This window comes from Pezoporus wallicus, unplaced genomic scaffold (genome assembly GCF_028554395.1).
Source record: "Pezoporus wallicus isolate ANWC-B61680 ecotype Strahan unplaced genomic scaffold, APGP_CSIRO_Pwel_v1 contig_4816, whole genome shotgun sequence".
Taxonomy (NCBI): domain Eukaryota; kingdom Metazoa; phylum Chordata; class Aves; order Psittaciformes; family Psittacidae; genus Pezoporus; species Pezoporus wallicus.
This window is the reverse complement of record NW_026640990.1, coordinates 4,897,763-4,923,887: the sequence shown is the minus strand read 5'-3', so window position 1 is coordinate 4,923,887 and position 26,125 is coordinate 4,897,763. Positions and strand designations below refer to the sequence as shown.

At 43.7% G+C, this 26,125-nt stretch overlaps 1 protein-coding gene and 1 long non-coding RNA gene across 2 annotated transcripts in view; one reads left to right on the top strand and one right to left on the bottom strand.

The window, feature by feature from the left end:
* Positions 1-1,410: 1,410 nt before the first annotated feature.
* Positions 1,411-2,650, bottom strand: ADO (2-aminoethanethiol dioxygenase). The gene is made up of 2 exons (XM_057421523.1): positions 2,637-2,650; positions 1,411-2,481 (listed from the first exon to the last, which is right to left on the bottom strand). The coding sequence occupies exons 1-2, from the start codon at positions 2,648-2,650 to the stop codon at positions 1,644-1,646; spliced, it is 852 nt and encodes a 283-aa protein (XP_057277506.1). The 3' UTR covers positions 1,411-1,643.
* Positions 2,651-2,763: 113 nt separating this feature from the next.
* LOC130605774 (uncharacterized) overlaps positions 2,764-26,125 on the top strand; it is a 63,106-nt gene continuing 39,744 nt past the window's right edge. The window contains exon 1 of the long non-coding RNA XR_008973779.1: positions 2,764-3,015. This is a non-coding gene — a long non-coding RNA (uncharacterized LOC130605774). The remainder of the gene's footprint in view (positions 3,016-26,125) is intronic.

Sequence of the window (26,125 nt, the reverse complement as noted above, 5' to 3'; positions counted from 1 at the left end):
GCACCTTAAAGTGCTGTAAGAATAAATGGAAATCACCCAAAATAATTTCCACCAGTTTTTCCTTGCAAAAGAATTAATCTGTGCATGCATAATGCTGACGGTGTTTTACATTCGTTCTTTTACAGGCCAAAAAAAACCCAGAAAACAAAGGCAATGCTATATCAGAATAATTTAAAAATTCACACATACAAGCCACTGTACAGGAAAAACAAGTCTGTTTTATAAATACACAAAGGAAAATTAAAGCCAATTGTGGAATGATTTCTGGAGCAGGTTGGTACATCACTTAGGATATTGGCAAGTCGCTGTCTTATTCAAATTCCCACATCATGGCTAAGAGGGCCAAAGCTCCCCTAGCATGTGCTTGTGGTGCAAGGTGTATGTTAGGCTGATGGCAGAAGACCAGTCCATGCAGTACAGACAGAGTACTTCACCTGCAGAGAAAGGTTCTCCCTTGTTAGAAAGACTGCATCCCTTGTCCTGTGCAAACTGCATCTCCAGACTGGTTCCATTATAGCAAGGCAAAACTCATGGTGTCTCTTCTATGCTACGTTTATTTAAAAGCCTTATGAAAAAGTAGTCTTTATAAATAGTATAAAGAGGAAAACCGCAAGGCTTCAAAAGCCCAAAGCCTTCACTTGTCCATATAAAAACACAGGCCATGCTTTAAAGAGAAGACAGCAGATCAAATCTTATCTGCGCGTACCTAGTGTATGCGCACTGCTGTATATATAGGGTTCACAAATACGTCGTGTTTCTAGAACAGCTTTCTTGACACAACAGTGGAGAATTGTTTTTCTCTCAAGATGCCCAGTTTCCGCTACCCTCCACCACTGCTGCATGAGAGGTTCTGAGCAAGGGTAGCTAGCAGCTGGCTAGTCTCCTCCTAGCTGAAGGAAATATGCATAGACGTACTCTGCAGTTCTCAGTTGCAATAGCGCTATCTTGTATGCAACGCTTGAAAGAACTATTAGAAAGTAACTCTGGACCTAACAGTGTCCCTTCTGAGCAGGAATTCCCCTAGCTCCAGCCATAGGGATTACGGGTGGAGCATGTCCTGGCTTGGGAGTCGTTCGGGGTTTGTTTTCTGCTGGCAGGTACACCTCTTGCTGAGAGCTGCTCTGGTGATGGCGTCCCCAAAGGCTGCAGCCCAGCCAGCCCCTACCCGGGCTGGGTGGGTGGATTCCACAGGCTGGCTGTCCCACACCGGTGCTAGGTTGCTGTGGCAGCGGGGACAGCTCCTGGGACGTCAGGGCACCCCGCAACAATGCTTACCGCATTTACCTTCCCTGCCAGCGCCCGAACCCCCTCACTGATGCGCGGCCGCAACTATGTACACAGCATGCTGGATTATGTTTCCCCAGCCATGCAGCTGAGCACAAGTTTAACCGTGCCGCTACTTCTCCGCACGAGCCCAAAGGACATAAACACGCGCTTTATTTCCCCGATTTGCGAAGCACGCCAGGCCCGTGTAAAGAAGAATTCTTTGCCTCGTAGCGCTCCCGAGGAGCCACAGCGCGGTCCCGCGACACGCGGCGAAGCGCGACCTCGGCTCCGGGCCACTCCGGCAGGCCGGTCCTTGAGGCGGGCGCGGGCCGAGCGCCGAAGGTCCCAGCAGCCGCCGCCGGGACCAGGCCGCCGCCTCAGAGGCAGACGCGGGGCCCGGGGTAGGGCTCTCCCCCGCACCAGAAGTCAGAGGCCTGCGGGGTCTCCATCAGCCACACCTCCCGCGGCAGCCCGGGCGGCTCGGCGCCCGCCTGCGGCAACGGCCCCTCCAGCAAGCGGTAGTAGTGGCAGTCCCGGCCGTGCTGGGGGTCGTAGGGCGGCGCCAGGATGTCGAGGAAGGCGGCGGGCCCGTCCACGGCGTCGATCTGGTGGAGGTTGTCGGTGTGCGGCGAGAGCAGGCAGGGCGGGGAGGCCGGCGTGTAGTGCTGGCGGGAGCGGTACAGGGCGCGGTGGCAGGGCCCCGCGGCGGCTGCGGGGGGCGGCGGGGCGGCGGCGGCGGGGGGCAGCGTGTCCAAGCAGGCGATGCGCAGCGTGCCGTAGAGCACCTTCAGCATGCCGTTCATGCCCGGGTGGTCGTGCAGCGGGATGCAGGCGCCGCTCCGCAGCAGGAACACGCCCATGCTGAAGCTCTCCGTCTCGCAGATGTGCATGTAGCTAACGGGCGGCACCACGCCGGACCACGGCAGCCCCCCACCCGCTGCCGCCGCTGCCGCCGAAGGCCCCCGCGGCGCCAAGTGCAAGTCCTCGGCGCGCACCTCGTCCAGCAGCTGCTGCAGCCGGTGCAGGTTCTCCCCGAAGGTCGGCCCCGCCGGGCGGGGCGTGCGGGAAGTGCCCTCGGCAGCCCGGCTCCGTGGCGGTGCCGTAGGGAACGGGGGCGGCCGCTGGCTGTGGGGTCGCGGGCACAAGGAGTAGCGCGGCGCCGCTGTGCTCCTGGCAGCCAGGCTGTCTCGCCTGCCTAGGGCTCTGCGCGGTGCCCTGCCTGCCGGCACCGGGAAGCCGCAGTCACGAACAAGTTCCCGTGCCGCGTGTTTTGTCCCCTAAGGTTCTTGGGTGGTGAGAAGGGGCACGAGGTGCTTTTTACTTGGCTTGTAGTTCAGCCACGTAAAACTGAGCACGGTAGTGCCAAGTACGGTGTCGTGGACATAGAATGTACTATGTAAACGGTTTGTTTATTGTCACTAATTGTTTGCTGCGGCTAAGGCATTCTGGCAAATTGATCAGATTTCAACTTAGTTTAGTTTCTGACACCACCTCTCCCACTGGAGTGTTACACTGAGGTCTTTCTGTACGGCATGCACTGTCCTTGGTGTGTCTCTTTGTCATCACTTTTGAGTGTGATTGCATCTGAATATATTACTTTTAACCACAGATGAACAGAACAAGCACATGGAGTTCCAGATGTTGACCCTCGGAGAATCCACGTGTGACAGAAAAGATGGATAATCTTTTGGCTCAGTTCCGACCTGGTGAAGCCAGCATGTGGTTGTTTCAGGCTGATGTACAAAAAGGGTACAGCATTTATTCTGCCAGGGCATTACATGCAATGTTTTACTCCACTTAGATATCTGCGGCAATGATCTCATTACCTTATTTCTTACACACATGACTGTGCAAGTAGATCATGCCTATGAAATACTTGTGTTTGAAGTCAGAAGTTAACTTGTTATTTCAGGGATTTGTTAAAGAAAATTAGGCTCTGATCCCAAAAAAAGCACCTGGAGTTCTATGAATTTAAGCAGATGTTGAGCACCTGAGTACCCTGGTAGACCAGCTGGTTAGGATTCTGAAAAACAGCTGAATTACAGTAATCAAATAGGATTCCAGTGGCTGCAGCCCACCAAGTTTAAAGGAAAACTCCAGTCTTAAATTATGCATTAAACTTAAGTAAGAGATATATGGCCTTCTATGGTGTTATCATAGAACCATTACAGAATCATAGAAGGGTTTGGGTTGGAATCCAACCCGCCTGCCATGGGCAGGGACCCCTGCTTGACCAGGTTTCTCGAAAGCCCTGTCCAGCCTGGCCTTGAACACTGTCAGGGGTGGGGCATCCACAACTTCCCTGGGCAACCTGTGCCAGCGCCTCACCACCATGAATCAGAAATTGTGAACAGCAATCAGAAATACAGATGTGGGCGTGTAATGGCCCGGTAGAGGATTAAATACTGATACTTTAAGCAAAGATTGGTGACCTGAATCTCTCTTCCTAAACCTATTTCCCTCCCCATATAAATAAGTTTGGTGCACAGAATGCAAATTTAGGTCATGGCATTATTGCTTCCTCTTCATAGAGAAGGTTGTTCATTTGAGTTCTGCTTTTGTGTTCCGCCCGAAGCTACAAGGCATTGCAGTCTTCAGCTCTTTCACATTCACACCCCAGTGTTTTAAGTAATTTCTCTCTCCAGTGCCTGTGGTGGGAGCACAGGGTGAAGATCAGGTGAGTGCTTCTGTACCTTGCAGGAAGAAGTCTGCCTGGCAGGATGCTTAGGATGAGGGGGCAGACATCTTGAGGTAACAGGTACAGTCTTTAACGGCCTGCAAGCCTTTCTGTTCTGGAGTGAACTGCTGAGGAGACCGACAGCCTCACTGCTGCTGCATTGATTGGCAGGTGGCATTTTGTCAGAAGCCAAGGGCTTTGGAAGGCTCCATTTTCAGTGTGCTCTTCTATTCAGGCTGCTTCTGCATGGACAGTCAGTTTAATTGCGGAGGTATGAACTGGAATTTTTGGCAGTTTCCACTGATAATGGTAAATTATCTATTGATTGGGTCAAGCTCTCCATTTGTGTCTTGGCTCAGCAATGACATTTTATGTGTACAAGTGAATGCTAGAATTCTCACTTTGAACACAGTGGTTCTTTTTCTGCTCAGCACAAAAATAAGCTGTTTTATGGAAACAGAGGTGCTTGATATTGGTAGGACATTATGGACTTGGAATAGCATGCAGTTGTAAGAAAGATCAGCATGGAAAACCAGGATCCTGAGTTCTCATTTCAGCCTGATCCTGACTTTCTGAGTGATAACTAGGTGAGTTACTTGACCCTTTAGTGCTTATCACTCTGTAAACCATGAATCATGTGTCCTGCGCACAAGGATGTTTATTAAGATTTTAAGAACATCTTTCTTGGTGATCAGTTTTATATTTAGCATAATTGATCACCTTATGATCCTTAGTGTTTTCAGCTACTGTACTGATTTCAGTTTCTGACAGATATAGACAAAAATATGTCTTAGGCACTTAATGTTCCAGTTAAATGCCATATCACACCCACATTTTTCAGTGCAGTAATATTACCCCCCCCCCCCCCAAACAACTAACATTAACAGAAAAACAAGCTGTCCAGCCAACTGGCAATTAAATTGACGTGTTTTTTTTATTTTATTTCTGAAAGTCCATACTCTTAGCTGGCCTCTATCATCTTGAGTTCTTGTGAAGGAAAAAAGAACCCCTGGTGTAGTTGCTTGGCTGGGCTTTGAGACTGCTTTGTGTCATTGATGCAATGGCCAGGGTTCAGCCCAGTGGTTTTATGATACAACCAGTGTGAAGGAGATCGGGTTCAGGTCATGATTTTGATCTCTTGCTGTGTTTTTTCCCCTCAACACAGAAGTGTTGAGAAGTGTTACAGCTATTTTCTCCTGCCCACCACCCCACACTTCAGGGCTTCTCTCCTTTCAACCTGAACTCTCATGTGGGTTGACAGTTTTTCAGCTTCTTATGTCTTTGTTGCTGTAATGTCTTTGTTGCCCCCCAAGTTTGTGAAATATCTTTTGCTCATTTTCATTTTCTTCTGGGGGTTGCTTCCCAGATCCTCCTAGTTGTTTTAAGAAGTCAGAATTACCTGTAAGCATGAGGTAAACAGCAGTCTTGAATGGACAGACTTGAGAGGTGTCTGCTTAGAGGGTCAGTTGTTAGCTATAATTTAAAGTTGTGTTACGATGCTAGAATAGTTTACAAGGTATACAACTTGGACAGGGGGTACAGAAACCATTCTCTGTTATAATGTTGCCAACAACTGCAGATGTGTGTTTAGATAGGACAAAAAATAAGACAACCTGGCAAATAACATCTGTTTTGCACTGTTCCTGCCACTGGTTCTGCAAGGGTGTGTATATCTATATATTTATAGCGACCACCAGTCAAGGAGATAGATATGAATGCTAGCTAAACATGATTCAGATGAGAACAAGGCTAAAAAGAGAAGACAAATAACATGTCTATAATATTTGCTGGCTCTCCAGTAACGGTTTACGTAAAAGAAAGTTGGTTATCAGTTATTCATCAGAGAATTTATATATCAGTAGAAACAGAGGAGTGCTAGATCTAACTATACTGAAATCAAAAGGGGAATTAGGTTCATATATACACCAAACTTGAAGCAGATCTATGTAATATGAAGACACCCACCCACCTTTACCACTTCTTTACTGACACACATCCTGTATTCCATTAACAATGTAATTCACCCCTCGCTGCACTCTTCATTTGTTGTAGCCTCTCAGTTAAATGCACAATTTCTATATAAAGCACATCATTAATGAGTTTTATTGACAGTTTGCTTCTGAACAGCCTAGAGCAGGAGCTGGAGTGACTCAGAGTGGGAAACGCTGTGCAGCATGCAATTCCCTGTGCATGAATTTGCAGAGATAATGAGCTGAGCCTCATTCTGATCTTCTGAGTTTAGCTCCACTGATTTCATATTTTCCACTGGTGCAAATCACGTCCATGCTGATGTCTGCGATGCCATCCAGGTTGGACTGTGGCGATGGGTGCTGTGAGTTCATCATAGCCTTACTCCTGAACTCTCTGACTGTCTAGGACTGATCCTGGATGTGAGGAAGATGTTTACCAGCATGGTTAGAAACTGCCCTCCCTTCACACAATTCCTTCTCAGCATGTGGTTTGCAAGAAGGCATCTCTGGCCGGAACCACTTGTGTGGTATCTATATTAGCTATTGCAGCTGTGGAGCTTCAGGGCACTTTCGCCAGTTACATGCAGCAGTGACAGAAAACAGAGGAGGAGAAATCCCCTAATGGTTGTGGAAAGAATTACTACTTGGCTTCTAAGTTTATCATGTATTTTTAATGTTTTCTAAAGATAATCTGAGTATGTAATTTGGGAAAAATATGACCTTTATGTCTAAAACTTAAAAATATATTCAAGGATATTGTGGAAGTGTCCACAGTCCTGAGTGCTCAGATGCAGGCAGGAAGGTAAAAAAAAAATTTTGGTAATTATTGAGGCAAAAGAGCCTACAGCTCAGTTTACAAATGTAATTCTGAGTCCACAGAAAGCTGTATTATCACTCTGCCTTGGTACGGGCACAGTTTTCAAAATAAAGTGTCAACAGGAATGCGTATGGATTCTTTATTATGAAAAATGTGATTAGAAATAAATGGGAACCATTAATCCATTGATAAAAGGAAATCTACAGTGTATGGGACACTATAATTTAGACCATCCCTTTCAGTTTTTCAGCTGACAGCAGAAAAGACACAGTTAAAGGTCTGGTATGTTTACTTGCGATTTCTTCCCTGCATATCTTTCTCTGGTTTTATTAAAATAATTTGGTATTTGATAGTCTATGTAAGTGCATTCAGAAGCAGCAAAATGCATAGAAGTCATCATGTTATTGATATAAGTTAATTTAAATGCTGACACTACCTGTGGGGAAAGTTGAAATCTGTTTCCTGGGATAGTTGGTACAGATTTAAAGTTGTACTTGGCTGTAATCCCAATGCTTTATTAGCATGAGGGGTTTGTCTCCTCCCTGGCAGGTCCTGCATAGTGGTGAAGTGGAGCATCCGGAGTCTGTCCTGCTGTGGCTGCAGTCCTGTAGTGGTGCTGGGACGCACCTCGCTGCGGCTCCAGGCGTGCTGGGGAGGAGATGCCTGCTGTGTGCTGCCACTGGCACGGGGTAGCTTCCTGGGATCGGATCATGGCCCTCTCCATTGTTTTGAAACCACTTCCCTGTAGGTCCTTTGAGTGCTGTCACTGGCTGCCAGACCTGTAAGGCCCCGCTGGCCTCTGTTACATCAGTGCAAAACTGCACTTGTTTGGTTCTTTAATTTCTCTGTTACTTTTTCAGAGAATCCCGAGGGTCCCATTTGGTTGCTCAGTGAAAGAGCAGATGGTGGGAGAAAGCTTGCAAGGTCACCTCTGTTTGGAAGCAGCTCCCTTTTACTATTCAGCCTGCCTCTTAGCAGCTGGCTTTCAAATGGCAAGGGAAGGTTTTGTTGGTAAGATGCAGGGGAAAGACCTGGCTAGTGTATGAAGACTCTGCAGATTCCTCATTGGGCAGTGGTGAGGTCTGTGCACTCTGTTTGCCTGTTACTACTGACTTCAGTGCCATACTTACTTTCGTCTGCTCTGTGATAGGTGCAGTATACAAGTACTTTTGTACTAGGTAGGGTGCATTTCTGCTCATTTGGACTCAGAGTTGGAAGTAGGTAGTTAACTAACTAATGGGGTCCCAGAGAACGTGAAGTGTAGGATCTACCACTGCTTGTGCCATGCTAAGTAGCGATCACACCCCAGTGTTTAGGCAACCTTACTAGCGAGGCCTAAAGTAATTCTGTTTCTGTGACTTAAAGAGTTACTGCTCTGCAGCTGAGTCAGCGTAAGCTGTTGGTGCTCACTCATAGCCTTCCCTCACTGCCAAAAATGCTATAGTGCAGACTATCTTTAAGCTAAGCCTTTCTTTTTCAGTCATGAGTGAGGACTGGGTATGGTAGTCATACAGGTGATAAGCAGTAACATGTGAAGCTATAATGACTTGATTGCCTTTGGTTATACATGTAACATTATTTTAGGAATCTCTTTTCAGCAAGAGAGAGAACTACTTCATGTTTAATGATTTGGGATCAAATTTGTCCCAGTGGGAATCTGTACAGAGTTGATCAATAGTGCTAAATTTAAGCAGGAAGGAATAGTCAAGGAACATTTTTCTATTTTAAATAAAGAATAGATTTTTTTTCATGTGAAAGACTTGGGGTTCAGCAGAAAAAGATGAACAGTAAAATTTAGTGGGTAAGGTATTTAGTGGGACAGGAAAATGTCAGTGTGTTCAGGTGTCTGTCAGTTAATCAGTAAATCCAATCAAATCCTTTGTCCCTTAGGTAAAGGGTCTGTATTAAACTCCAGGCCTCCAGGAGGAGGAAGGAAGTTTTAGGTAAGTGTTTAAACAAGGGAAGTGGACTGGGGGAAGCAGAAGAGAAAGGCCAGGACCTGCAGAAGTGTTAAGAGCAGCCCACACACAGCAGTATTGATTTCTCTTTGATTTGTGGATATCAACGAGGATTTGACTACTTCTGAGACAAACATACTAAGATGCAAGAACATCAATTAGAAAATGTTGGCAATTAGTCAGTAGAGAAAAAGGATGAGGAAAAAAGGAAGAGGTGCCAGTATGGGTGAAATGTTGGTGAATGAGGTCAGGGGGATGTTCCAGAGAAGCAGCACAGAGAGGGGAATTGGTGTTCGAATGTACAGGGAATGAAACAAGGAGGAACAGGGCAGTTTGATTCCACGACATACAGTTGTGGATGAACAACTGTTAAAGGGAACATATGGATGCATTTGGAAAGTCAGTGCTATGTGTAAGCTGGGTTCTGAAGTGTGGGTTGAAATGGTGATATAAAAATTTTCGCTTCTTTAAAAATTTTAATGGTGTGTTGGGGGGCGAAGTGAAAAGTCACAAGTTTGGACATGGCAAATGCTTGCCAGAGCTATAAACATGACCTTCGCTGGTTGTGCTCTAGTACTTGGACTGTTTACATGACCACATGCTCTTTTTCATGTAAATAATACAGTTGTCAGTAACACTGCTTCTGCACTGTGCTACAGTGTGCATAGGTGAAGGAGGAACACACCCCCACCCCCCCTGCAAATTACCAAGGTATAAAGGGAAATCAGATATTTATTATCTAGACTTAACTTCTGCATGTCACAGCATGATGGCAAGTGTGGCAGATTTTTCTTGGAAAATTAGGATGCATTCCAGCAGAAACTGATGCAGAGACTCAGCTTTTCCCTGAAAAAATAGCTTTGTTCCCTGTACCTAAGCATTTAGAGCTTGCAGGATCAGGGCCTAACAAGCCACTCATCTTTCTTACTGTTTCTTTTGGTGGGTGTTTTGTTGGTTTGTTTGGTTTGTTGTTTTTTTGGGGGGGAGGGTGTGTTTGGTTTGGTTTTGGTGGTGTTTTGGGGGTTTGGTTTTGGTTTTCTTTTTTTCCCAGGAAAACAAAACTCTCCATGTTAAAATGATTGGAAATTGAACTTGGGGGGATCTGCCATGTGATTACTTTTTTTAGACAGGATTTTCTTCATAGCTGAATTGGACTGAGGTTTTTTTTCTTTCCTTCCAAACCAGATGGTAAGTGATTCAGTACTTTTAGCAGTAGAAAAAGGATTTGTTTTCTTTCTTCAGTAGTTGGTGTGAATGTACTTTTCTTTATCTATTTACATATTATGTAAACACACTTTGCCAGCATATATGTACACAGTGTACAGTCCTAATCCTGCAGAGAGCCCTGTATAGGCAAGGCCTTGCACATAGGAGGAACTGACATTGCTTTCAGAGAGCTGTTCGCATGGAACTCCTGGCAGGATTATAACTGTATTTGGGTTTTTATGTATACACTTAAATATATGACACTGTATGAGGATGCCAACAGAACTGTAAGTCCACAAAACATTCGAGTAACCTTGTGCACTTTACTTTTTTCACCTAACAAAGTCTCTGGGGATGCCCTTGATCTCTTCTGTTGTCTTCCTGCGGTAAGCTGTCGTCCCGGTAGCTTGAATTAAAGGCAGAAGCTTAACCTTATTACGGAGTGTTGGGCAAGTTCTTCTTGGTATGCAGGAGGAGCGAGGGCCTCATTCATCTGGTCTTTTGGACTTATACTGATGCTACTAGGGGGACTTTGGAAAGGATTCCCGTGATGGTGAGAAATGCTTGTGAGAGTATAAAAAACCTCCTTTCACGTGTGTACTTGATTTCTCAAAGTTATCTGCATCTGTGTTTGTGTATATACAATGTTAAAACTGAATTCTAAATCAGTGCTGTTCCTTGTTTTGTGCTAAATAAAACATACATGTAAACCATATATATTCCGTGTCAGCATATGGGCATTTGAGGCAGAATGGAAGGATCTGAAACTGATAGGAGACTGCATTATAGTGAAATAGTATGTTACAGTGTCCAGCCACTGATTTTTTTTATACAAGCATATACAAGCACAGTTGCCCAGGCAGCCGTGGAATTGTCCTTTCCCATCAGTTAAAAGCTATTTTTGTAAGTTTCATGTGCTTTTACCCTAGCTTTGTCTGAGAATTAAAACACTGAATGCATAGTCATACTGCTGCTTTACTGAGAGGATGATGTTCCACTTCAAAAACAGTGACCAGTTTGTCTGTTTACAGATCTGGCTGTACACAGTTGGAATGGGATTATCCAGTTCTCTCCTTGGTTCTCACCTCATCTGTGCGCACTTCAGTTGAGTCACTGGGGGTTTGCACGCAGAGGAGCTGGCCCCTTGCCTTGTTTTCCAGGTTTACCAGAGAGTTGCAACCCAGTTCTTTGCATCTCCCACTTAAAAAAATGTGACAATCTTCTGCTTCCGTGAATTTTAGTAGGGGGAGAAAAAAACACATGAATTAGCATCAGAAATACTGTGCTGTGACATGTCAAGTTTTTTCCCTCAAATTATTCAGTGGAAGGGTGGCAGAAGAGGGCCCTTGAAACTAGCACTGTTTTTTGACATGGATCAGTAGTCACGCTGGGGTGATTCACTGTGCCTTGTATTTGTGTAATCAGTTACTTTTCCCTTTATGCAGGGGGAATTGTTTGGGGGAGTTTGCCTCTCAGGCTCTGTGGCTATTGATGTGGTCATTCAAGGTGGCAGAAAAACGCATCTCCAGAAAGACACATAATCCTGCGGGATGCTGTTGCATGGGGTGGCGTGTGAATCTCATCTGAGGTCAGGCTGCCTGCTGGGAGGAACGAGAGCTTGTTTGGCCGGTGCTGTCTATGTTACATACTGAGGCCTGTACGTCCTGACATACCTCGTCACAGTCACAAACAGTCACATTTTTCACAACTGGGAATTGCTTTATTATATTACCAGAAAGAAATAAAAGCACCAAGTAACGGCTGCAATCTTCCAATGGCTGTATCTGTAGAAGAGCAGAACAGTAACTCCTAACCCAGCCGTTGTGGGCATGTAGGGACAGTGGGATTAAATTTTCTCTCACATGCCTCTTGTAGTTGCCTCCTGACTGGCAGCAGAGTGCTTGCTTCCCAGTGCCACAGTTCCTGGTGTCACCTGGCACCTAGCCATCTGTCCGTTGCTGGCTGGGAATGGTACCGTGCCTGGGGGTCTGACAGTGGCACGTATAGCACATAAAGGGAGTCTAGGGAGAAGTTAAACCAGATGATTTATCAGTCAGGGAGAATACGCAAAATCTGCCCTCAGTGTGGAGGACTATGAAGAAACAGGGTTGGAAACCAGTTACCTGTTACCTCCTGTGGGCCCCAGGGAGCAAACACTGTGAAAATACTTGGCTTAAAGCTTTGAGGACTAAGTAATTGCTGGAAGCTCTGGGTTACTTAGGACATAAGCATGCATTTATAAGCACTGAAAGTACTGAAGAGAGTTTCTTCTGGTTTCAGTTAATAATAGGGCACGTTGTGTACAGTTTGTTTGCTTGATTGGTTCATTTTATTGTGTGTAAATACACTGTAGAAGCAATTTTGTCTTTTGTTCAGTGTTACTCAGCTGGTGTGCTTCTTGTCAATCCAGTGAATTACAGGGTATAAGTAGATTGCTCCAGTCTGTCTGTGAAACAAGGTTTAAAATAAAGGCCCGCAAGGGATATGGTGGGACTGCAGAAGAGTTAGAAGGAAGGTAAGCAGAGGAGGAGGCAGCATGTGCAGCAGAATGGAAACCTTCAAGCCATGGGTGCCACAGGCACAGCAACTCAGTGGCAATGTGAGTTGCCTCAGTAAACAAAGGAGTTCTGCTCTCCCATGTGTGGTATGAAACTCGGGCTCCATTGATCTGAGTGGAAATGACATGGGTTTGCAATGGGGCAAATGAGAGCAGAATCTGGCCAACTGTTAATAGCTTTTTTGTATTTAGGGCTGAAATAAAGTGGCTGTGTATGAAAATAATTGTGCAAGCATGACTCCTAAGTGACTTATAAGAGGAGAATTCAGTATTTAATTGTTGGAAATACAGAGTGTTTGGCACAAATCTCCCGGTTTGGCTGAGCTGTGCTTGACCCGTGACAGAGAGAGCAAAGGTGATTTTAAGTCCTGGGATCGGAGGGGCCAGTATGTAATGTAACTCAAGGCAAAGTCAGCACATTGGCTGCTTTGTAATTACACATGCTTATTTTGTGTACAAACCCAGTTGGTTCATTACCTTTTATTTCCGTTATCACAATCTTTATGTGTGAATCTGAGCTATTTTACTTCAAAGGGGTGGCATGTAACTAGAATTTAAAAAAAAAAAAAAAGGTTTGGTAAGAAGAAGTTGGTTGTTTTGATATAAAGATGTTCTGATGTAACAAAAATGGTAAAATTGTTTAAATCTACGCGCAGAATCTGAAAACTCTGTGGGAAGCCTAACAAGTTGAAAATAACCTGTCTTCCGTGCCCTGCATTTCTTGCAGTTTTTTGACCCAAGTGTCGGAACAAGGATAGTTTAGATAAAAGAGATAATCCAAAGCAATCATGTTGCTGTAGCTTAACACACTGTCGCTCCAGCTGAACTTCAGCAGTCCTGCTTTTGTGCCCTGTGGTGAAATGGTACCTGTTGGCTTAAGCCATCTTCCTGTTGTTAAATTATTAAACTGTGGTAATCTCACCACAAGTTATTGGCTATCCTTATGTCAAGAAGTGTGGCTATCCCATTCTAACTCCTCAGCTCAGAGGATGTTATTTCTGAGGCCAAGATTTAAAAATGCTTTCACCTTCCAAAGGTCCTCCAGAATCATTCAATAAAGTAAATTTTATGGATACAATCTCCTCTTTTTATTTATTTTTATTTCCCCCTTTCTATCATGTAGAAGTGTGGATGGTGTGGAGAGACATCCGATTTCATTGGGGCGCAAGTGTGATCCCAGAGCCAGTGGGGTATGTCTGAAAATACTTCCTGGCAAAAGTTATGCCGGCTGAGAATCAGAAGCTTGCATCCAGTTGACATCACTGGAAGATGCACACACAGAGTGAAAGTGCTATGTGGCCTTTAAGCTTCTGTTCCTGTGGTACGTGAGGTTTTATACTACACAGAAGAACTATTCACTTTTCTGGGTAGTTGATACAAAATGGGTATCTGTGATCTGTTCCAGTCTGTTCTGTCTGGGGTATTGTCTCCATGACTTCAAGAGAGTGCCATGTGTGCACAACAATGAGGCTCTTTGGATGGAAACAGTGCAACGCAGGACTCACTAACTGATGATAATTTTTAAAGAGATGAGTACAACAGGTCCTACTCATCTAGATTGTAGAAGTAACTTGAGCGAATATGTTCACCAAACTGAAATGTTCTCTAAAATAATTGCTAACAGGTTACTTACGCTTGTTTTCTTCAAAAGCTGTATGTTTTCCTAAGCCAAATGGAAAATTAGATTTTCTTCTTATTTAAATATATGAGGAGTAACTGTGAAAATTGTTTGGCTTACATGGATGTTAAGTAAGTGTCACCAGTGGATAATCAGGCCCAGGACTTCCTTTGTGTGCTTGGCCAAAGGTAGGGACATTTCCATTTTCTGTTGCTGATTGAGTTCCCCTGTGATCTCGTCAAATACACAGAAACACTGAAACTGTATCAAAAATATGGTCTGTCTTGTGCCCTACCTTACATACATATCACACCATGAAGTTCCCCGTTGGTGAGTGTCTCCTCCCTTTGCGTTTTTCCTCTTAGATGTTGGCTCTCTGGGACAGGAGCTCTTGCTCGGTGTGCCAGAGCCTGTGGATATTGCTGGAATAGAGAGCAGTCCTTCTGCACGGCTGTTTGGGTGTGACTGAGGACTGAGCTGGGTGGCTGGCTTGCTTTTCTAGGTGAACCCAACGAAGCAGATGGATTGCATGAGGAATCTTGTGCTGCTGTGGTTGGCACCAACTGTGGCTGGTTGCATCAGAAATCACAGCTGCTCTCTAAGCCCTGTCTATGCATCTACAGCACCAGACTCCAGGGAACTGATTAACAGAAAGAAAATCCTCTTAATCTGGGCGGTGTTGGTTTGTCATCGTCAGGTCAGTACTTACATAGCTGCAAGCCTACTGTTGCCTGCTTTGCAAGAGGCAGGACATTAATTACAGGGTGCGGCATAATGTATCATGCTTAGGCATTTGAGGTGCTGACAAGATGATACTGCCCAGAGCAACTGCAGAGAGCATGGTCATGTCCAACACAAGGTATGGGTTTAAGATCTCAAAACCCCCTGTTATCCAGTGTGTCACTCCTCAAGATAACATGTGGCATACATGCTGAAACCTAAAACTCCCTTGCTTTCTGCCTCCCCAGCAACTTCATACATGCATTCGGCTTCTCTTTAGTGTGAGCCACAAGGTGAGAATCAGGGTACTACAGGGATCAGAAGAGCTTTGGTGTTCCCTAGGCCAGCTGGATGTGCAGCAGTCCTGTGCTTTTTGGCCTGAAAAGCACCAGAGCCTCTGAGTAATGGTGCTGGGCAAGGTAAAGGGATGGAGCAGACAAACTGCTAAGGTGCATAGATCCTTGCAAGACCAAGAGCCCATTTTGGGGTGTGGAGGCAATATTGTGGGTCAGCAAGTGTGGGACTGAGTTAAGTAAGAGAATGTAAGAGCATGCTCACTATATGGCTGCTAAGCAGGGAGCAAGAAAGGATTTTACTGTTTGTGGTTTGAGAGATGGAGTGAGGAGTGATGGAACAGGTAGAGAAGAATTTGGTTGGACTGTGAGGGGATTATACAATGTACCCAGGGCTTGCAATTTATCCCTGTCCAGGTTGGAAATGGTCTAGTATTCTTCAGTAGTGTTACAAGCATCTGATAGGTGCTGAGCACCTAACTCGCTACCCAGAGCATTGACAGTTTACCCCCGTCTCGTTTGTCATAGATACCTGCAGATTTAATGCTTTTCTTTGGGAGAATACATCACTTTCCTGTCCTATGAAACAATGCTCCTCTTCTGCTATTCTCATGGAGATGTGGTGCAATGAAATCACTTCCTAGCTAGGGGCTGGTGAATCACTTTGTTGATATTCATAAATCTTCTCTTTGCTGCCATTTTCTGCACTGGTCTTAATATAATTTCCAAAGGCAAAAATAATAATTTCAGAGACTTTTTGTTACAGAGATAATACTGGAATTATGTCATTGCATGCCGTACTGAACCCAAGCTCCCAGCTACCCAGACCTATTTGGGTAGCTGAAGATATTGACACCTATACAATCACTCCCTCCCTGGCAGCAGAGAGCTTGCTTGCAGCAAGGCAGAGAGGGGGAGCACACGCATTTGTCTCACAGGCTCTGGTGGGTAGTCCAATAACTTAGCTTAAAGTTTAAAGCTCTGCTGTGGGTCTGATAACCTCTTGCATGGGAACAGGAGCGCTCCGAGCTGTCCTGGCTGAGTGTGCAAAGGCTCTGTTGCTAGTTGAGAGTCTCCAATATTTTATTGCCTGCCTAGGAAGTGTAACTCTTTGGTCATGTCGATCAGCTCTGCATCTTAAACGGTATTAAGAAGGCAGAAAGCTGTGGGGAATGCTGCCACAGAAAGCAGAAATAGGCAGGACCCTCTGAATTTCCTTGTCTGAGGGGAGATCAGACAGCAGTCTGTGTGGTTGTTTTGAGGCAATGTCAGAGTTCTTCAATATGCATCTTCTTACATATTGGCATAGGGCTTTTTCCTGTGGAAAAGGATTGCACATGGTGTGGATATGATCTTGTGAAGGTAAAGGCACTTGTGGTTTATTCTTGGCAAAGCCTGAGGCTGCTTTAAAGTCATCTTTATGACAACACTAATCTTCTGGCAACTGCAGGCTCAGGGAGTTGCACAAGAAGTACAGAGGTGCGTTTGCACACTGCCTTGTTTGACGGGCCAAGCATCCCTCTGTCACAAAGATCCAGCTGTTTCTCCAACCAAGCACAAGCATGTGTTCCAGCAAGCCCACTGCTGCCCTGGCAGGTTATTTCCCTGTTGGTTTGCCCCGGTGGCTATGCCTTTCCCTTTCTCTGTGATACATCACACATTGCCAGCTGGTACTTCTAACATGTTCAGTAGAATGTTAAAATGAAACATCTTAGGAGGAGGTCAGCGTGCTGTGCGGGACATGGCCTGTGTGTGGGCAGCATCTGACAGATTCCTGTCACTGTTACCCAACAGGCTTGTCAGAAATGATAGCACCTGCCTGTGGACTGTACTAACATGCAGTACCAGCCAAAATAGGAAGTGTTAATAGTATTGTTTGCCCCGTATTCATCATCCCTCCCCACTGTGAAAGGCTCAATGTGAAGATCTGGAGGGATAGTTATGAGTATTAGGGTAATGACACCAGATACCATTCAGTTCTGAGCAGCCAATGTGTAATTATTGTAATAGAAAAGCAGCACAGAAAATTGCTGAAGAGTTTTTCAGTTACCACTGACTTTTCCACACATAGGCAGGTAAGAAGGTAACCTGTCTAAAACATTCCTTGTTCCAGAATTAGTGCCAAGGATCAGATCTTCCTGATCCATTGCTGGGAAGCTCTGTTCTCCCATTTACAGTGTGCCTACGTGCTGGAGATTTTTCTGTTTAATTTCTCTTCTGTGATGGATGAAATCAGTTGACATCTGCTTTATATAGAAAAGTTGTTGGCCTTTTTCTGCCTGTGTCGCAGCCTTTAGTGCGTTTAATGTATGTTATTAGCACTCCATATCAGAATGCTGTTTTGTGCCCAATGGGGATTCTCAAAATAGCCATTGCTTCACCCTCTCTCTAAGCTTCTCTGTAGTCCAAGCTGCTTATTTTTCCATGTGGTCCACTGTGAACCTCCCATTGTAAATTATCTGCCCTTGTAACCCACATCCTAATTTTTCTTACTCTGTTCAATGTAACTACTGACCATTGAGTTTAGCAAATCCAGTTGGTATTAAGAGGATACCTGTGAGATTTTCCTAGTTGCATGATTTGTACTTACTGTGTAAGTTCTGTAAGGCTGTTTGATTCCCTGCAGCCCCCATCTCAGATGTGGGACCTTGGAATTCGGTTGATTTGAACATCACTTTTTCTTCGTTTGCCGTCCCCAGAGGACTGTCATTGCAGCATTGCCTTGTGACTGTGCTGAATTAAGAGTCAGAGCCCTGCTGAAGTTCCCAGGCCAGAGGATATGATGGCTGCTAGAAACATCGGTGCCGTTCTATGTTGGGGTATTTTTTCTTTTTTTGTTTGTTTGCCTGTTTGTTGTTCCCCCCCCCCGGACAAAATCTTTTTGCATTGTAATGGTCAGCGGTTCTGAGGAAAAACAGTTATTTCTTTGGTACCTATTAAAATTTAAGAAAATAGTGGTTCTTCTTCCCCCTTATGTGCACACCTCCTCTTTCCACATGCTTTAGTGTTTTAAACAGATCACCACTTTCCGTTATTACAGGAAAACATTTAAATGGCACACCATTTTATAGAAAAAGGAAGGAAAAATCCAGTAACATTGTACTCCGCCTGTAGGAGCGCTCAGTCTAGGAATGGCAAAATCAGCAAATTTGAAATGTAGGACAACAGGTAAGGAGAAGAAGGGAGTGGAGTTGCAGATGCTAGATAAGGACAGGATTAGACTGATCAAAGAGACAGGAGGAATGACAGAGGATACTTGGCAAGAGAGACCCAATGATATGGGTCAGCTTTGCTCCCATTGAATCCAAGAGTTATCCCAGATTTATGGAGGCACGACATCCAAAGTGCTCCCAAAAGCTTCCATCCAAAGCAGAGGGAGTGAGAAAGTGGGTAGGGAGGAAGAAAAGCAGAGGGGTTGGGGCCAGCCTGGAACAGGCCTGTGTAAATGTGAGCTGGGGTCTTGCGCAGTCCAAGGGAGTTTTCCTAAAAATAATGGTGGTCTCAAGACTTGAATTTGACCCAAAAGCAGAGAGAATTACAGCAGTTCTGCCATGTGGTAGGGCTGCATTTGGAATTTCAAGCCTCGTTTTGCCTCTGGAGTCCTCAGCATTGCACAGTCCCATTACAGCAGTGGTAGCAATGCAGGATTTAGTGACCGTGAGTTCCTATCCTTTGGCAGCTGCACTGGTCCATGTGCATTTCTAGTGAAGACTGTCCCTAGAGTGAAGGTTATCTGGCAGAACTAGCCACAGCAGCTTTCCAGAAAGCAACACTAGTCTTGCTATAGGCACAACTGGGTAGCATTTTCCCCAGCCAAGCACTGGGACTGTGTGGAAAGGTCTGTTTGATGAAATCTAGGGCAGCTGAAGGGCAGACAGGCTATTCTGGTGTTTGCATGCGTGCTGGAGAAGGTGGAGGCATGCCTGTGCAATGTGGGGAACCTGAAACTTCTCCAAGAGCTCTGACTAGGAGATGCAAATGTAATGCTTTAAAAAAGGCAATTTACTGACAGAACAAAAACTAGTAATGAGATGAACAATTAGCTCATCTTTCAGCTTTCTGGATACTTTAACAGCTGAAGAGTTAAAATTAATCTTGCAATTAATCTAAAAACATGTTGGAGCATTAATTTGAGGATGTTAAAGTCTTCCTGATCATTTTATGGTACTCTTCTGGAGGAAGAGTGTCTTAACTTCAAGTTAGCTTAACCCTCACTTTGTTATTGTTACTAGTCAAATTAATTGCTGTCTTTAGCAGAGACCACAAACCCTCCACAAGTCTTACTGTATTTACTTATATGTTTTAATTTCTTGAAAGGTGAAGATGTATAAAAACATAAAGGAACATTGTTAGCAGTTTATTGCAGCTAGGAGTCACACCTGCATTTTCAGCGCATCTTAGTAATGTATGTGAATCCATAGAACATATCTGAAATTTTATATGTATTTCAAGGTTTGCTCTTGCTCCACTTGTGTCTTTTCCCAATCATCATTTCAAAAATGTCAGAGGAACAACAACTGAGCATTTCTACTGTTCCCACCTGTGCTTTGGGATGTGAAAGAATAACATTGGCACAGAGAGACCTGGACTTCCTCTTGGATGCATCTGGATGAATTTATGGGGAAGTCCTCTGTGATCAGTTTGAGAGCAGCTGATGGTGAGCATCAACAAGATATGGTACTGGACTGCTTATCAAGAAAAACTAGATTCATGAAACATCACTATCCTGAACTGCAGCCTCACCATGAGGACATTAGGGCAGCCACAACTGTGCAAAGTATCTTCACCAGCAATCTTTCACCCTCTGACAAATCCTTTCTTCTTGAAGGTGACTGTGGGTGGTCTTCCTTTGTCTAATTTCTGTAAATTCGGTACATCACTTTCTAGTTATGCAGCTGATACTCGTGTTTATATGAATGGCCATTTAAAAAAAGAAAGATCAGATGTTTGTTGTTTCATTTCAACATAAATCAAACTTTGTATTCAAATAGCAATTCTAGTTTAGCCCCAGGAATAGCTTTAGTATTGCTAAGTGTCTGGAGAGTATTGACTACAGAGACATGATTTTAAGCAGGCTATAATAGTTTCTACAGCTGTTAACAGTTTGCAGAAGAAAGGCGGTATTATTCCACGGTGTTTAAAATGTGCATGACTTGCATTGCACAGAAGTCAGATTGGGAGAATGTCAGATTTTTTTTTTATTCTGAAATTCTGCCAGGAAACTCTTCAATAACTGGAGAAATTCTTTTCACTGGTGAAATCAACATGCAGCACATTGTGTTATTATAATTCCTTATAGCTCACCATGAAAGTTGTCTTTGTATGCGTGGATGTACGGCTTGTACTGTTTTGTTTTTATTTATTCTGCATTCTTTATTATAATGTTCTTTCCTTTTCTTCAGACCAGAAAGATTGTTATTGAGCCTTCCACAAAGCTGAAATAATGCTGTGTGTTAAAAAAATGTTAACAATTTGAAGAAGTTATAAAAATTTATAAGTTGACTGAATACTTTTGGAAATTTCTGCATATTTTAATATAAATAGGTAATGCAAATGTTTGTTCTTTGCATGTAGAGGTGGGTCTCTGTTTTCTAAAGGTCTTGTATATAAATTTGATTCTTAAAATTACATTAGAACAAACCCAGTATTTTCTCAGACTGTGTTATAGGAAAAATGTATTTGCAAAAGACACGGAATGTACATGGTTATCTCTGAATGTCATATAGTCATGAAATTTAGCATAAACAGTATCATGTAGGGGACTGTCTTTTCCAGTTAGCTGAGGTCCTTCCATTCAGTTCAGCATGTCCTGGACTGGCCCACAAATAAAAAGACTATGCTGCAGCTAACTGAGAAATAAGAGAAGGTGATTTCTCTGTAGATAATGTGAAGTTCCAGTTGGCACTGGTAGAACTTCAGAGCTTCTTCAGATAGAAATTCAGTCACATGAAATCAAAGAAATCACAGAAAACAAAGGAATTATTTCAGATGAATTTGGTGTTAGTGATGATTTCAAGCTTTATTTGTAATTAAAATAATAGAACAAGAAAGTCCAAAAGAAAGAAAGGAAGAGTAGAAGTAGGTGGAAAAAGGAAGAAGTGGGTGACAAAATACTGGCAGGTGAGCAAAGGCCTAAATGATGACAGACAGTTTTAACAAAGACTAGTCCAAATGGTAGCAGTTTGAGTATGATCCACTGGAGGTGCTGGTTGGGTAAAAAAAACCATCAAGCTTTTTGGGGAGGGTGGAGAGGAGCAATGTGAGTTTTGGGTGGTTGTACAGAGTAGAAAGGGTTTGTTGAGATTTCCTGAAGGAGAATGAGCTTCTGATACTCCAGGGCAGTTTCTCCACAAGCAAGTACAGTCGCAACTAGGAGTGAGCCTGGAGAGCTGCAGGTCTAGTGAGGTCCCCTGGACTGCATGCTGTGTGATTTGCCTGTGCTGCCAGGGTACCTCTTCCAGCTCAGGTGCACCTGTAAGGAATCTGATCTGTATTCTCGAGGACTTCTCCCTGATGCAAAGCAAAGCATGGTAAGGAGGACATTGGAGTGGCTGTCTTCAAAAGCACACTGCTGCTCTAAACGTGAACATTAATGTAAGTGCAATCTGCCAGACTTTAGGGTGGGAGTAGTGATATGGGGCAGGGCAGAGGCAATACTCAGAGTGCACTTGTTCATGGCAGTGTGTGGAGCTGAGGGGAGTGAAAGCCCAAAGGGGTACAGCATTTGATGAGGTCACCAGGAGCTGTAGTGCAGGGTAAGCCCTCCAGGAAAGGGAGAACGGCTGATGCAGGGCTGTGTAGGTGTGTTTAAAAAAATAAAGAAGACACAGTTCCCTTGACATACATCTTAAAAGGAGGATTGTTGGATGGCTTTGTCCAATGAGATAACATTACCAGTGAGTGAGTTCCCTCCAGAGGGGACAAAAATGCCTTTTAGACATATGCAAGGTGACAGTGAAGTTAGCTAAAGCTTTGCAATATCTGTTTTCTTCTCAGGATAAAGAACTCCTCAGAAAAGCTGGTGCCTATTTAAAGGTTATTGTGATTTAGTATTTCAGAATGGATTCCCTCCTGACGTATTGCCTGTGAAATTTTGATGAGGCTTTGTAACACCAGCTCCATCAAAAAATAGGCAAAAGTAATGCACAAGAATCCCAAGTTTTCATGTGCGGTTTTTATAGATCTTTTTCTTAAGACATCCTGGAACATGCTTTGCTGTGTTTAAAGGCTTCCTTGGTGGTTGCGACCAGTGCTATGAAATAGCATTGCTGCTAGCTGGTGGTTTGCGCTGTAGAAAGCTGCTTATAATTTTCAAAGACTGCTTTCCAAATGGAATCACTTTGGTAAATGAACCCTTTAAAACTTACACTCACAAAACTGAATTCAGTTCAGGAAGCAGTGTTGATTCTTCAGTCTTTTGTGAGTCACTTCCACTGTAACATTCTCTGGAATCATTCATTTCTGAGTGTTAAATATGACTGGTTGGTAATGAGGAGTTATCATAGATTCAGAGGTATTTCCATGTTCCCTGTCAGTGTGCCACTTCATACTGTATTTATTCTCACAGAGCCTGTTATATAAAAGTACCATTTTACAGAGCGGAGGCACAGGGAGAATAAATGATGTAGATAAGTCTGTGGAAGGAAATATGTTGCAGAACTATCTTGGGTTTCCTCAGCTTAGGATGTTTACCCCCTGGACTAGCTCTCCACTTGTTCTGCAGCACAGCTTATTCTTTTCTTGCTGGGGGTCTTGGTCATCCCATCCAGCACAGCTGAAACGGATGCTGCAGAAAGAGCAATCTGATGAGGCTGGATGTTACCAGAAAGCTAATAGGAGTCTTAGCTTTAGTGATAGGATTATGTCAAATAACATGATTAACCAAGACAAATGTGTTAGTACCTAATTACAGCATGTTTATATATGGCAGTACTTTGAAAACAAGGAAAGTAAAAAATGCAGTGGTTATTGTCCAGAATTGTTACCCTTGCTACAAGCAATGGGTATACACAACAGTTTGACTTTTCAACTTTGCTAAAATGATTTCCTAACAAGATTTTGTCTTGTGAAAGAGGATGAAATGCATGAGCAGAATGCAAACATCTTTACTAGATATTGTTAGCAGTTGTGAGGATAAATTTTAACAATGTTAGGATTTTCTAGGCCTCTTTCAAACTGTGTTGCCTCTCTAAATTTGCTGATTGTTGCATGTCTTTCTCTAATAACAGTTGGCCTTAATTGCTTCTGAGCAATATTTCCTTGGAAGCCCTCAGATAACAAAAGGCAAGGCAGAGCAGTCTGAATGAATTTCTACTTAGAAATGGGCCATGTTCAATCTGTAAAATATGTAGACTTTTCTTCCTTTTGCTGGGGAAAGGCAGAAGAGGGCAATAGGTGCAGGATGTGGAGAGAAGAAGCAGTGCCATGACCCTGCGGCATTTCTACATGTTGAATCAGAAGGTGACATTTAAACAAGTCTCACTACACCCAATATGAAAAGCTGTGGTGCAGATCAGATTGCTGGCTGTGCTTGAAGAGAGAAAAAAGGTCAAGGCACCTATCTGTAGGTAGCCTCACCTGTGTTATGGATGTTGAGGGAGCTTGCCAGCAAGCAAAATGGGTCTTTAATGCTGTAATGCACTTTTTTTTTCCTTTTCTTGTTAGTTTCTTTGAGGGAATGAATGGCTCCGGACTTTCCATCTCTGGAGCTGGTGGTTTCCATACCACAGTGATTCAGCCAGCATGAACTCTTGACCAAATCCCAGTTTGTTTCCTGGTTTTGTTTTTCTAAAGTACTTCACATTTAGCAGAGCACAGAGGCCTCCCTACTGTGTGACAGTGTGAGACGGAGAGCTGTGCTCCTTTTACTGGTTAGCTGTCAAAGGCCAGTTCTCTATGCTTCTGAAAACTTTGCAACTGAAATAATTTGCAAGAACACACTGAAGTTTGACTAAAATTGCCCAAATTCTTACGTGCTCCTGGCTTTTTGATGCTATGTGTTTATGTGGAATTTTCTTTGAGGTTTAATAAGGTCTTATTGTTGTTTGAGAAATATGCCTTGAAGAAAATGTTCCAAGGTTTAATCAGTGTGTTATTGCATAGGAAATCATATACATTTGTTTAGTTGCTACATAAACAGATTAGTATTGGCAATGATTTCAAGGAATAGTAGGTTGTTAAAGTCATGTGAAGGGCCTTGTTCCTTTGCCTTGCTGGGTGTTTTTCGATGACTGAGTTCTCTGGGATGTTCTTTTTAGGGAATATGCTGGTGGTTATCCCTGTTATTGTGTAAGTGGAAGGTTCAGTAAGGACTTGGAGAAGCTTGGCCCTGGTGTTTAAACACCATGAGAGAGATGATAGACAGGAAAGCTATAGCCTGTGGAAGCTACAAACAAAAGAAATTATACCCTGAAAATTAAAACCATAAAATGTTCTTTCAAAAGTTCATACATTTATAGATACATTATCCCAAATGATACATTGTATGAGTAAACAAAATATAGCTCTAATAGGTTTGAGACCTAAGGAAGCCCATTACAGTTTACCTCTATGAAAACACAGCATTACTCCCTTCACACTCTCTGTCATCTTGTTGTTCATCAGAGAGAAATATGTACAGGTTTGTTTCAGAGCCCCCTTCATGCAGTGACCCCCATTGTCTGCTTTCTTTTTTACACTCTCCTTCTGTGTCTTCATAATTTTCTCCCTGTACTCCAGTAATTTGTTATCTGTCTCAGATTCTGCGTGAGTTGCCTGAGGCTGTGGGCTGACATAAGCTAGTTGTGTGGGGCCATCCTTCTTTTCAAACACCAGTACTTTTAAAAAGGTACAAGGCATCCAAAATGCAGGACGCAGAGTATGGGTATGCTAATAACATTGGAGTTGATTAACATACATTCAGATCACCAAGTGTTCAGAAACTGAAGTGTTTGAACTTAGGTTGTCTTCTCAGCAGAAGTTCAGCCTTGTTTTGCATACGTGCAATGAAACAACATTTCATAACTTGACCACGTAGGGTGTTTTTTTACTTTCTAGCACAGCCTTTGAATGAGCAATCAGGGGGGACCTGGTGCAGCCATTGCTACGTGTATTGTGACTGGAAAGGCGCCTGTCTGTCCTGCTCCACATGGCACTGATACTGTGCCATCTTGGCTGTGCATGAGATTGTGTCTAGTTGTAGTGGACATATGACATGTGGAGCCAGCCTATAGGGGAGCAGGTAAGCATCCTTGCTACTGTGGCTTTGGAATCATTGATGATAGATTACATTGCTGGAGTCAGTGGTATAAGACCAACGTAACATCCATGATCATCTCTGACACCTCAGATTTTCACATTTCAGAATGTAAAATACAGCCATCTTTTTGTACTCCATTTTCTAAGGTGACTGGCCCAGTCTGAAGGTTCTGGAGTGTTCTGGAGTGAGAAGCAAGTGCTGAACCATATGTGGAGAATACTGTATGGTATCCCATACTGAAATATGCAATTTTCTTCCTGAACAGGGCAAGATGAAAAGGAAAGAGGAGTTATTTCAGCTCAATGAATAATTTGCACAGAAGAATTTTTCCAGAGTATCCACCTTCTCTTCTACTTGCATCACATTGATGATGCAATTGCTGTTCTCTGGTATTTATGTACCCTCACAATTTCTAGTCCTCTGTCTCCTGCTGAAGGCCTTTGGCCTCCTGTTTGGCTGCATGTAAAAGCATCTTTCAGCCAAGAAAGTGTGAGCAATCTTGCTTGCTTCTTGGCATTTGTTGGCATAGAGTTAAACTTATGTTTCTGAAGGAAGTTTCAGAGGGCATCCATTAACCTGAGGATCCAGTGCTTTAGGGAATGGATGAGGCATGAATGGACATGACACTGTTAGGTTGGTTCAAAGGCAAGAAACTGGTAGGAGGAGACTGCTTTGCACCAGGACAGTGTTACTGCTCCCCCAGAGGGTCCGGGAAAAGTAGGTAAGGAGAACATGGGCCTCCAAATGTGGAACTGGAATGGTGAAAGGAGGAAATAGGGGCCTAGGTATGGAAATCTGTCATGAAG